Source organism: Cheilinus undulatus, linkage group 12, assembly GCF_018320785.1.
Source record: "Cheilinus undulatus linkage group 12, ASM1832078v1, whole genome shotgun sequence".
In the NCBI taxonomy this organism is placed as follows: domain Eukaryota; kingdom Metazoa; phylum Chordata; class Actinopteri; order Labriformes; family Labridae; genus Cheilinus; species Cheilinus undulatus.
In genome coordinates, this window is record NC_054876.1 from 33,801,571 (window position 1) to 33,813,851 (window position 12,281).

Here is a 12,281-nt window from a genome sequence, read left to right on the forward strand (position 1 = left end):
ATAAATTAAGATTTTGTTTTTTTTTTAAATTGGGTTGTGGCTTCTTTGAAGGAGGAGGTGGTGGGCGCTGATGCCTGACTGGATGTATTTGTTATTTAAAACATTCCAATCCATGTCAGTACCTCTCTCAGCGTCTATGTAACCATGGTAACATATAGAGTCCCTCACCCTCATTTTGGCTCTTCTTTTTTGGTCCTGATTTATTCATCTTGTGTAAAGAACAACATGCTGAACAGCTTTTTGCCTCACTTGCTGCTCATACTGGGCACCTTTTGTGAAAAACAGATATATGGACACCAAAGCTAAAGCAGAAATCCCAAGACAGCATAGATTTGATGCTGCTCCATGTGGTAAAAATGCCCAAGAATGCTTTGTGAGTGGCTCACAGCATTATTGAGGAAGGCCACTATCAACAGCTTTTCTCCCTCATATGTCAAATTCATCCATGAAACCAAAACATTGGTTTAATGTTTAGTAAATACACAGTATGGAATTGCACATAGTCCTGTTGTCAAAACAGGACGTAAGCTGCAGCGATGGGCAAAGCTGAGCAGAGCTGAGCACTGTATTTCTACTCCTCATCTCTTGTTGCTGTAATGACTGAGGGTCCCCTTTTGCTGTGCTGTATCTATGCAGTTTTTTGTGCACATTAATTTTGGTTGTGGCACCAAAGCTACTGTCTGAAAGCAACAAAGGTTGAGCTATAGTGGGTTTTTTTGTAGGTTTTATTACCCTGTTATCTGTACCTAAGCCATATGCTGTGATATTCTTATATTTTCTGTTCAAAGAAATGGGAGTTAATCTTTGCACTGTTTATTAGGGACTTGTATGTATAAATATATATACAGCCATGTGCATATGTTTCAGGCATGTAGGACAATAGGGACTCACTACAGAGCCCGATGTACCCGGGGTGGAGAGGGGGGAAAGGGTGGCCAGAGTTTAAACATGTTGACACATATGTCTGTCACTGGGCAGCCAAGGCCAAGCTTAATAACATTTCTTTTGTCTGGGCCTTTTCACCCCTGGTGATACTCCCAGAGACCGCCGGGGGTTTTTGGGCCCTGAGAATATCCAAAGCATGACAGGGGCTTGTGGTAACCCTACTACCCACCCGGACAACACCATATGCTGTGCTTTCTCTTCAGCCCCCCTTTACTGTACCCTAAAGCTGTGGACATTGTTATTTTTTTCTACAGATTATTATCTCATGCCCCTGGTAATATGCAAAACATCCAGAGCATGGCTTGGGTTGTGTCAATCCTCCTTTCTGCCTTCAGGCAGGCATTACAGGCCCTTTTCAGACCCAAAAGTTCTCCACAGTACTGTATATAATATGATGGTCAGTCCAAAGCATTATGGTGATCAGCAAAGACTTGCTGGTCAGGTTTTCAATTTTGATTAAATGATCAACTAGAACTAGAACTGCATGGGATGAACCTAAAGCCTGATGACTTTTGATCTCCAATGTCTAATCATCCTTGAATCAGAGTGGACCATTGAAGAAAATCCCTCAAAGCATTTTTTATATAAAACATTCACAAGAATGGCTTGGACAGACGGATGACCTCAAACATAATGCTTCTGGCCCTGGCTATTTCTGGTATTGAGGTATGAAACAGATGTAATATCATCTTTGTTTGTTCAAAAATCAGGAGTTAAAAAAAAAAACTGTAGAGGTTGTGGTTTTCACTAGGGTTGTTGCGATTCCAATACCAGTATGAGAAATATGCCTGATTCTGTTAGGTGTGTTGAATCCAGAAGGCAGACCAGGGTAATGAAGGGCTCCAGGGAAAGAGTGGGTTTGGGGCTGACGTGAGGCGAGGAGTGAGACACTGGAAAACAAGAGGAGAGGCACTGTTGAAAATCTCAAAACAAGTTCCCTAGAAGAATTTCTTAAAATGTTCACGTAGAGTAACCAGAGAGTGAGCCGAGGTACCACGGTGGGAGGTAGACGAGACTGCAGCCTTCTTGAGGGAGAGCTTGATTGCAGAGTGGTCTCAGGTGTGATCAGTTAGCCTCAGCGCCATGGACAGAGGGAGCAGCCTCAAGAGAAGCAGGGTGAAAAACCCAGGATAACGGAACCGGAAATCACTAAAATAAGACAAGTGTACACGAAATCACCACACGATACTGCTTAAAATGCAGGTATTGGTATGGGTGAGTACACAAGTTTATGCACCGATCCGATACTGTTTGGTTTAGCTTTATATTTTGCTTTGTTTAGCCATGCTAAATGTTAGCGCTATAAACCAGAAATCAATTCTTCTTTGCATGCAAGGGCTACTGTTTTTAGAGCAGTGAAGAAGAAGCAAAGGACTTACTGCAGCAGCAAAGAATAGTGGCTGTGTGACAGTTTTTCTCTGAATGTGATCGCTAAAATGCCTTCCAGACCCGTGCTGTCGTACACAACAAGAAGTGACACAGTTTATCAAAAGTTAAATAACTTTTGAACCATAAATCGTTGCCTCTTACTTGTTTTTCCTCTTGAAGTGCCTCCCCATTGACGCTTTTGATGCCTTTGAATCTTTGCGCAGACCTGGTGGCATGGGCAGGCATTGGGGGGCCATGCCCACGGAGTCAGCCGTGCCCGCCCTGGGACTTGAAGCTGTTGGGTTTTGTTTTTTTTATCGTCAGAGTAGCCATCTTCTATTATTCCTATCTCGATCCTACAATTCAACCAATCCAACCAATTAACGAAGTCAACGTGCTAGCCAATTACAAATAGAGGGGGGCGGGTCACTGAGTCATACTGAGTCATACCTTCATGGCGTTCACCGTTGCTAGTGCACAGTGAAGCTGGCCTGTTGCTGTTCCTCGCAGCTGTAATGTTACTGTGTACCTGGGTGGTGTTGTTGTTGTTGACGTCGTCACTCACGTTTCTTCCATACAGATGAGTTACGCTGCTTGGCGCTGCTTCTTGTGCTCCCTAGCTGCTGTAGCTACCTCTCCTAGCATGAATGTTTACTCCAGTGTTCAGTTTGACATCAGTGCTTATGTTTCTAATAGAAGTGAAGCTGTATGGTGCTGCTCTCTGCACACTGCAGCCCCCGTTGCTGTTCTTCTTGACATAAATGCTTGACTTTTGAGTTGAATAAATCGATACATAGCACTACACTACGTTTTTTTTTTTTTTTTTTACATTTTGGGATAAACTGCCCCTTTTTAGTGAGAGAAAAATGATTTCTCAGCACTGTAGAAGTGGCCACAATGCCACTGTTTAGCCTGAAGCAAATCAAATTTCGTGTAGCTTTTTGGGGACTTTAATGATAAAATCAACACCAGTAAACCTGATATTCAATGTCTTTTTTATCAGTTTCAATCGAATTCCGAGTATTTATTACCGCTAGCTGGAAAGTTAACACGAATGTGTTCTGTTCTGAGTTAAATATAGGTCTAGAAAATTCATGCTGGTATTGGATCAGTACTCGGTATTGAACGAATTGTATGGAAAAGGAAAAAATTGTATCGGAACATCCCTACTTTTCACTGATCTATGAAAGTAGTTATTAGTTGATTAAAATGTGCATAAGACTCTCAACACCATGTATGGCTAAAATAGCATTTTTAAGCAGGTCTATTGACTGTCTACAGCTATTAGGAGAATCACGCTCAGCTATAGACAATCATAGCAGTTATATGGGGCCATTCACTTTGTTTCTACAATAATTTGTGATACCAAGTTTTGAAATGATATAGTCTTCATTATTTTAATTGTATCGAAAAGAAACAAGATTAAAAACTATTAGATCTTTTGTCGTATTTTATATTTTTTAACCAAAGGATGCTGAGAATGAAAGAGAGAGAGAGAGCAATGTTGCAGAAAAGCAATATTCGTGCAGCGTAGACATTGCGCAGGAGCTTGTTTGCAATTTTTTGTCATTTAGAACAAAAAAGAGCACAGGACTAGCCTACTATTTTTAGGTTTTAATTGTCGATGTCGTTAGGCTCTTTTTAGGAGGGCTAAGGCCACCCTTAAATGTTCCTCGGCCCTCCAAACAATAATCATAAGTAAGTTTATTCACTGCTGTCTTGGGTTTAAATTGGAGCTTCTTATTACCTCGTTTTAACAATTTTCTTCAGTGACTTCCCACACTTGTATTTTATGGCAGGCAGAAATAAACTAGGTTTATTTGGAAGCAGGGATAGCCTGAAAGAAAGAGGAGCTATGGAATTATTTATCTTTTGACATTATATACCACACTTATGTTTTATTAAACATGGTTATAGATATGTTTTCAACATCTTTTCCATGAACTTACCCAAACAAACTTTAAATACCAACTCATAAACTTGCTTAGAAAAAAAGAAGACCTCCTGAAGGCTCAGAAAAAGAAAGCCATCTTCCAAAGAAAGCAGGGAAAGAAAAGAGTGTGAGCCAGAGAAAAGGTCCTAATAAATGCTGTACAACTAAAAAAGAATTAGTTTATGAAGCTTTTTAAGGTGTGAATAAAAAGTTTCAGCCCACATATGCGCACAATACCTGCCCCCTTTGGGGCTAAGTCCCCCTGTGTTTCAGTTCTAGTGACGTCCCTGGGTAAAATCATATCAAAGTTTAAAATTCTGTTAACACAAGAACTTTATAACTGTACAAGAATTGCCAAAATATAATTTAACATTTAAATTTGGAGTTCTCAAGAATCAGTTATCTTATTAAGACTAAAAAGTCCCCCCAGCAAAGCAAGCCCTGCCTCTGCCCCACCTCTGAACCCAGACTCACATGAGAGAAGGTTAAAAATGGCTCCTCACATAATAGATATGTTGCAGAAAGACGGAGGATATCCTCTCAGGATATAAACAAAAAGCCCATCACCACGCTGTGATGCACCTGCTGTTTTTACAGGTTGCACATTCAAGTGTGGAACAATATTGCTATTGTTTGTGGCATTCCCATGGCTGTCTCCCTCCCGAGTGCTGCTGTTTATGGATTATTGTGGCGAGGACTGCTGAGGTCATTTCCCATAGCTTTAACAATAGACGAATGTGAATGGACAGAGGAAGAGAGGAAGGTGGGAGTGATGGGGGGGTCAACGAGATAGCTGTGCTGTGTCCGTGTTTATGTTTGAGTCAGATAAGTAGTCTCTCTGTCTGTTCTGCCCTCACTTAAAGCCTATAATAAGCTCAGCAGCAGAGGTCAGTACATGACTGAGCGCGATACATTTGTGTTTGTTTGTGTGTGTGATTTTGTTTGGACACAAGTGAAAGGTATTTTACCCCTTAAAATAAATGGGACTCATGATATTACAATCAAAGTTGTTACTGTGACTTTGATGCATTTAAGTGTTTTTTAATGAATGGATGAATAAATGAAACCTTTATTGCCCCTTGGGGGATTTGTCTTGCAGTGAGAGCTTAAAACATAAACAACAAAAGACATAATCTACACAGGACAGCGCACATGAGAGCTAACATGAAACAGAATCAATAAAATGCATTGTTAAAGTGCATGCACGTGCAGAGCGGGGAGCTAAGAGTGCTTGAGCACCTGCCCCTTTGCCCCTGACATCCAAAAGTGCCCCTTAGTCAGGCTTTTTTTTTATCTAATGTCATTTCATTTTGAAAGGGGGCAGGCATAAAGGCCTGTTTTTTGCCCCATCAGGAAAACAAAATAACAATGAAAGTAATTATGCTATAAATAAAAGGAGGTGGCGGCTGGTAGCTGACATCACATGATAACCTTTTACCTAAGGTCATGTGTGGCGTGCAGGATGGAGCTGTGACACTGAGAAGGATGGTGAGAGATTTCTTTACATGAAAGGGAATTTGTTGTTGCTGGGTAAGTGTTGTCCCTGCTGCCTCTCTTCACTCCAGAGAAAATGATTTTGTCTCTTCCCAAATGGGCTGCAGAAAAGCAGACAGGTTTACTCAGTTGATGCCCCAAAGTCAAAATGAGGTCGGAGTGCAGGCGTCAGACCAATTTGACATGTAGATTGTTTTAAATGGCTAAAGGTGCACTAAAAGCATTATGTAGCTATTAAACTGCCTTGACTCTTGAACTCTGACCTTTGGAGCATCAAATGAAGACCCTTGTACCACAGCAGCTTTGCTGCTTGTCTCTAGTTTAGAGACAAGGGAAAGAAAGTTAGGAAGGAAAAGTCAAAATGCAAGGACAGTGGAGGAGGAGAAGGAGAGATCAGAGCTGAAATGCTTCACTTTGCACCATAGTTGTCTCATCAGTGATCATCAAACTCAGCTGCTGTAAAAAATAAGAACACACTGGTTCACAGCAAAACCTGTGTAGTCAAATAAACACTTCAGAGTCAACGTTGACACTTTTATTAGTCAATATAAGTCACACCACACCACACAATGCTGATTTGAACTTTATTTGGAGAGTTATTACCTGAACACTAATTGCCATTTGGGAGTAAAATTGGACTATTCTTAAAACTAACCAGTGTTTCTCACTGAGCTCAACTGTCAGTGTTACTTCAACTGTGTCAAAGTGTTAAATTTAATACGTTACCCACGTTTGGCTGTATAATGCTCACAGGTTCTGAGTTAAATTAACACGTTCCAAAGTGTCAATATTTTATTAACATTAATAATATTTGAATATTTAATATTAACATTAAGTACTTTTATTTCCTTTCTTTTTGGGTGTTAATTTCAAATGTCTACATCAGGGGTGTCCAAACTTTCAAATACTTCACCTTTAAGAAAGGGGTGTCCAATTTATAACTTGGGGGCCAAATGCAGCCCATGGGCTGTAACTGATTGGCCCTCTGCAAAATTTAAAAATCAAATGAAATCCTGCCCATGTCAGAGTATGAAGCTTGAGCTTGACTGATTTATAATTCTGTAAAGCAGGTAGAATTTATTAATGTGCGCTTCTTGACTAAACTGAGGCAACAATATGAAAAGTAAACATTTTGGCAAACAAAATAATGTTAATATTCTAAAGGTGATGAATATGAAAGTGGCCTTACAACCATTATTTATTTCTGTATGTGACCCTCAGTTGAAAGAGTTTAGACACCATTGTCTTTGTAATATTTAAGTTAGTTAAACCAGTCAAATGTAGGTTAAGACTTGATAGTTTTGTATGCTTAAATGGCTTTTTAATGGCTGACAAGGCAAACAATCATTGTACAGCTTACTGCTGTGGTACATCAGGGCATTAGAAATTAAGATATCATTATTTTGGTTTCCAATATGTCTCTCATTCACATTGTTGTCTCAGTTTGGTCAAAAAGGGCACATTAATAAATACTACCTGTCAAAATGTTTGTTTACAGAATTAGCATAGTAGCACTGCCTAGCGCTGAAACTAAGAAGTATAATTCATTCAAGCACAAATGTTTCCTTTAATTTTTAAATTTTGCTGTTGACCAATCAGTTAGGCCATAGTTTGGTCTACATCGCAGTGAGTATCCTCATGGTGCAAAAGTGTCTCACATCACAACCGACAAACATCCATCAGAAACATGAGCAAAGGAATCCGAGCAGTGATCACTGTACACCAGGCAACATCTAAACAGATGTAAACACATCTTAAACAAGTATTAACACCCTGCCCAAGGGCATGATGGGAAAACTCCACCCAGATATCTCCCAGATTTGAAATCGCAGTGGGCAGAGCTTAGATCAGCTCAGAGTTGGACTAACACTGATGGATCACCACTGTCAAATAACTCCAAAATTGAGTTAAAATTTCAAAACCAAATCTGAAATGTTTAAAACTGAAATATCAAAACTTTTGTTTGCTGTGTTGCTGAGTGCGACCCTCATTTCATCTTTTCCTTGTTTTCCTTCTTTTATGGTTTTTGTCACTACTGTAACTCATGCCATGACAGCTTAGTGTGGAGGGACAAGCCGAGGATATCATTAGACGTCCATGTTTGTTTTTCTGTTAAAGTCATATGATCACGCGTGGTCGTTGGCAGTTTGGCAGGTACGTGGTGTTAGTGGACTAACAGTGTGGTTGAGTTGCGTGGTGGGAGAATTTTTAGGAAAATTTGTTTGAATTTGTCCTTTTGTCTGTGGTCTACCACATTTTTAAAGTCTTTACAGGTTTAAAAATTGTCTTGTATCTGCACAGCAGCCATCCAAGGGTCAGGATAAACACGGTTCTTTTCTGTTGAATTTAGAGTATAAAAATCAAGGTGTAAAAATTACACCTTTTTGATTTGTGGGTTGGTAATGTTACTCTTTTTCATAGATTTCAGGATAGAACTGCAAAAAAACTCTTTTTTTAAAGCTTATGTGGAGTTTTAGCTGTTATGAAACAGACTGACATTATTATTGATGCTTTTATAAGAGCCACAAAAGAAAGTAAAGCTGTCGGTGACAAGATTGATTATTTCTTCAATGCCTGAGACTGCTGCTGCTGCTGCGGGTAGGCGTCAGACAAAGTGATATCTAGCTTGTTTTTAGGAGGAAGATTCTTGATGAAGGACACATTTGACTATATAAAAAAGGAAGGAAGAGATTTTGCACAGGGCAAGATCAACAAAAATAAAAGACATACAACTTTGGAAAGCTACCTATAGTTCCTCACATGACCATGATTTTGTGGATAGAAGTATTTTGCCTCTCAGATGTAAAAGTGTCAGGATCAGTGTGTGTAAATGTGGCAGAGATGTTTGTTTGCTCCTTTCTGTCAGTTCAGTATTGCTGCATGCTAAACTCAGATTTCATTCTGCTTCGATCACTGCTGGCTCCGAGAGAATTAAAAGCTTAAACTCCATGATTTCAAATATCTGATTGTTGGGAGTTTTACACCTCAGAGACTTCCCAGTTTCCTTTGAAAGTGTTTCTGACTCGATTGTTGAGCTGGCAGCAGATGGTTTTTGATGCAATCTGGGTCTGATGTGTTTTGAACTAACTGTTTGAGCATTATCGGAGCAAAATCTGATTGGGCTTGGGAGCTACATGGGGCAAAAGTTTAAACTTTTTATGATATATACTCTCAATCCATAATCCCTCTACTGAAGCTCTGCTCGGCTAACATGCTCTGGCTTGGATGTGGATTTTGTCAAAGTTGAATAGAGCTTTGTAGCCCAGCTGTGTCTGTGCTAAATTTACTGTGCTGTTAAAAAATATTTGCCCTCTTCCTGAGATTTTATTTCGGCACATTTGTCATAGTAGAATCTTTTAGATCATCAAATAAATTTAAATATTAGACAAAAATACCCTAAATGATTTCATTTATTTAGGGAAAAAGCCAAATCTGCTTTCTACCAGAGTTTCCGGTAGAAAGCAGAATTCATGGCTCCATCATTTATGGCAAGCTGTCCAGGTCCTGAAGCAGCAAAGCAGTCCCAGACCACCACACTACCACCACTATGTGTAACTGTTGTTATGATGTTCTTTTATAAAAGGCTGTGTTAGTTGTAACGGGACACACACCTTCCAAAATGTTCTTCTTTTGTCTCATCAGTCCACAGAGTATTTTCCTAAAAGTCTGGGGATCAGCAAGGTGTTTTTTGGTATCGCCTTGGATGCCATTTTTTCCCAGTCTTTTTCTTAATGTTGAATCATAAACACCTGATCTGAGACAAGTGAGGGCTACAGCTCTTTAGATGTCCTGGGTTCTTTTGTGACCTCCTGGATGAGCTGTTGATGCTCTCTTGGATTAATCTTGGTTGGCCTTCCCCTCCTGGGAAGTTCCCCACTGTTCCAAGTTTTCTCCGTTTATGGATAATGGCTCTCAATGTGGCTTGCTTGAGACCAAAAGCCTTAGAAATTGCTTTGCAATGCTTTCCAGTCTGTTAGATGTCAATAATTTGTCTCTTATCCGTTCTTTAATGCCTTTAGATTGCAGCTTGATGCAATGCTTGAGATCTTTAATCGCTGTTAATTCATGATTGAAATAGGGGAAGGTTTGGATGATTTGACCCAAATAAAGAGTGATTTTGGTCAGAATTTTAAATGTTCATTCTTAGAAGATAAATAGTAGTCTTTATTTTAGGTTTGTGCAGTATGTAAATTCTGTTGTCATGAGGTTCTCAGGTAAAACATTAAGTAGAGATGGCAAGTAGAGAAGCACTGCTCAGCTCTTCCTATCTCCAGTGCTTACTTCTTGTTTTGAATTGTGGAGTTTGTTCAATTAAAGAAACTTTTCTCTATGAGATGATTTCACTAAACAGTAAACTGCTGTTTTGGTTTCATGGATGAATTTCACACAATGAGGGAGAAAAGCTGTTAAAAGTAGCCTTCTTGATTAATGCTGTGAGTAGTCCTAGATTTCTTAAAGAGTATCTTGCAGCATTGACCATGAAGGTTATTTTTATAAAAACAGTAACAGCAGATTTTGGTAGCAGATCAAGCTTCTTTATTCATAGCTTTCACGTGACATCACACACTTGTGGAACGCTGCCTCTTGTGGGTAAACTATGGAGAAGTTGATGGGCTGATGGTCTGGTTGCCACCTACATTTTAGCCAGGTTTATTTTTTTAAATGAAAGAAAGTTGATGCTGTTACAGAAAACCAGCAGAGGAGTTAATTGCAAATAGATTACAGACGCACCACTCTCCCTGTAGGTTGGGACTTCTCCTTATCCTGACATCAAATATTTGTGCTAACTTTATCAAAATATGACTAGCTTTTAGCTTTGACCACAATTCTAAAAAAGTTGGGGAGCTTTGTAAAATTTAAATAGAATGTAATGAGGCTACGATTCTAGCTGCTCAACAGTCCTGGGTCTTCTTTGCTTTTTTGTTTTATGATGCTCCAAATGTTTTCTGTTGGTCTGGACTGCAGGCGGGAAAGTTCAGGACCTAGACTCTTCTTCTGTGAAGCTAAGCTGTTATGATGGATGTTGTATGTGGTTTAGTATTGTCTTGCTGAAATATATAAGGCCTTCCCTGAAAGAGATGTCTGGATGGGAGCATAGGTTGCTTTAAAACCCCCTAATTTTCAGCATTGATACTGCCTTTACAGGTGTGTAAACTGCCCACACCATAGGCACTAATGCAACCCCATACCATCAGAGATGCAGGCTTTAGAACTGTGCTGAGAACAAGCTGGATGGTCCTGCTCCTCTTTAGTCCACAGGACACAGCTTCCATGGTTTCAAAAGAAAATTTGAAATTTTGATTAATCTGACCACAGAACAGTTTTCCATTTTACCTCTGTCCATTTTAAATGAGTTTTTGCCCAGAGAAGATGGTGATGTGTCTGGATCCTGGCTTCTTTGCATAAAACTGCTCTAACTTGCATTTGTGGATGGCACAGCCAACTGTGCTGACAGTGATTTCAGGAAGTGTCCCTGAGCCCATGCAGTGATTTCCAGAACAGTATGCTGGTTTTATTGCAGTACTGCCTTGTTCCACAATTTTTGGAAGTTTTTCACAAATTTGTGAACCTCTGTTCATCTTCACTTCTGGGTGACTACCTCTTTAAAATGCTCCTTTTATATCCAGTCATGTTACTGACCTGTTGCCAACTAATCTAATTAGCTGCAAAATGCCCCTCCAGCTGTACAATTTTCTTTCCCAGCCTGCAGTATGGGTCTAAAGCAGGGTTCCCAGTTAGTTTTTCCTGGGGCCAAAATTTTTCAAGGACAGAAAGCCGAGGGCCAGACATGTTTTCTTGGATTTTCACACACATATGTACATATATATATTTACACCCACACACAGAGTATGGCTTAATTAGCTACACTTTAGACAGAGGATTTATTTGCAAGTAATCTAAACAGGTCAGTCATGCTGTCCTTGTATCAGGTGGCATTTTTTCGCATTTTTAACGTTTTTAAGACCCACTGATGCCAAATTTACAATACTGGAATATTCATTACAAACATTCATTCAGCATGACTGTTTATGGCTTTAAAATGGCAACCTGTTGTCCACAATATCTGATCAGACCCTGAGATTATTTCACCCACCCTAGGATCAGTGCAGAGTCCAGAAAGAGAATCCTCACCTCACCTACTGAGTAAAAACTGGACTTATAAGTACATGTCTGAGCCACAACAGTCGTTCTTATTAGGGATGGGCATTTGGAAGAAACCTGTCAACTTGAACATCTATAATGTTAACGATCAATTAATTGATTAATCCTTATGTATGTATAAAATACATAATAACATAACATACATACATGGGCATATATATATATATATATATATATATACAGTGCACACAGTGCTTAACAAATTTATTAGACCACCTGGCTCAGAGACCATCCAGCATCATGAAGTGCTTTAATGCGGACTCTTTCATTTTCAGTGAGCCCTCCACATTTTACCATTTTGAACAGGAATGAGGAATTTCAAACTGAATTCACCTTTTTATACCCAAATTTGAACTGACTCACTGGGCTTCTCTGAGAA

At 39.5% G+C, this 12,281-nt stretch overlaps 1 protein-coding gene across 3 annotated transcripts in view; it reads left to right on the top strand.

Annotated features, from left to right (window-relative positions):
* nectin1a (nectin cell adhesion molecule 1a) overlaps positions 1-12,281 on the top strand; it is a 47,212-nt gene that overhangs the window by 4,744 nt on the left and 30,187 nt on the right. Inside the window, exon 1 of one of the 3 annotated variants that reach the window (XM_041801523.1) lies at positions 2,020-2,160. The exons of 1 other annotated variant lie outside the window; for it this stretch is intronic. In XM_041801523.1, coding sequence (XP_041657457.1) covers positions 2,157-2,160 — 4 coding nt within the window. In that variant the 5' untranslated portion in view covers positions 2,020-2,156. Of the gene's footprint in view, positions 1-2,019; positions 2,161-12,281 lie in introns of those variants that run through there. One more of the 3 variants, XM_041801524.1, reaches the window with a different exon arrangement.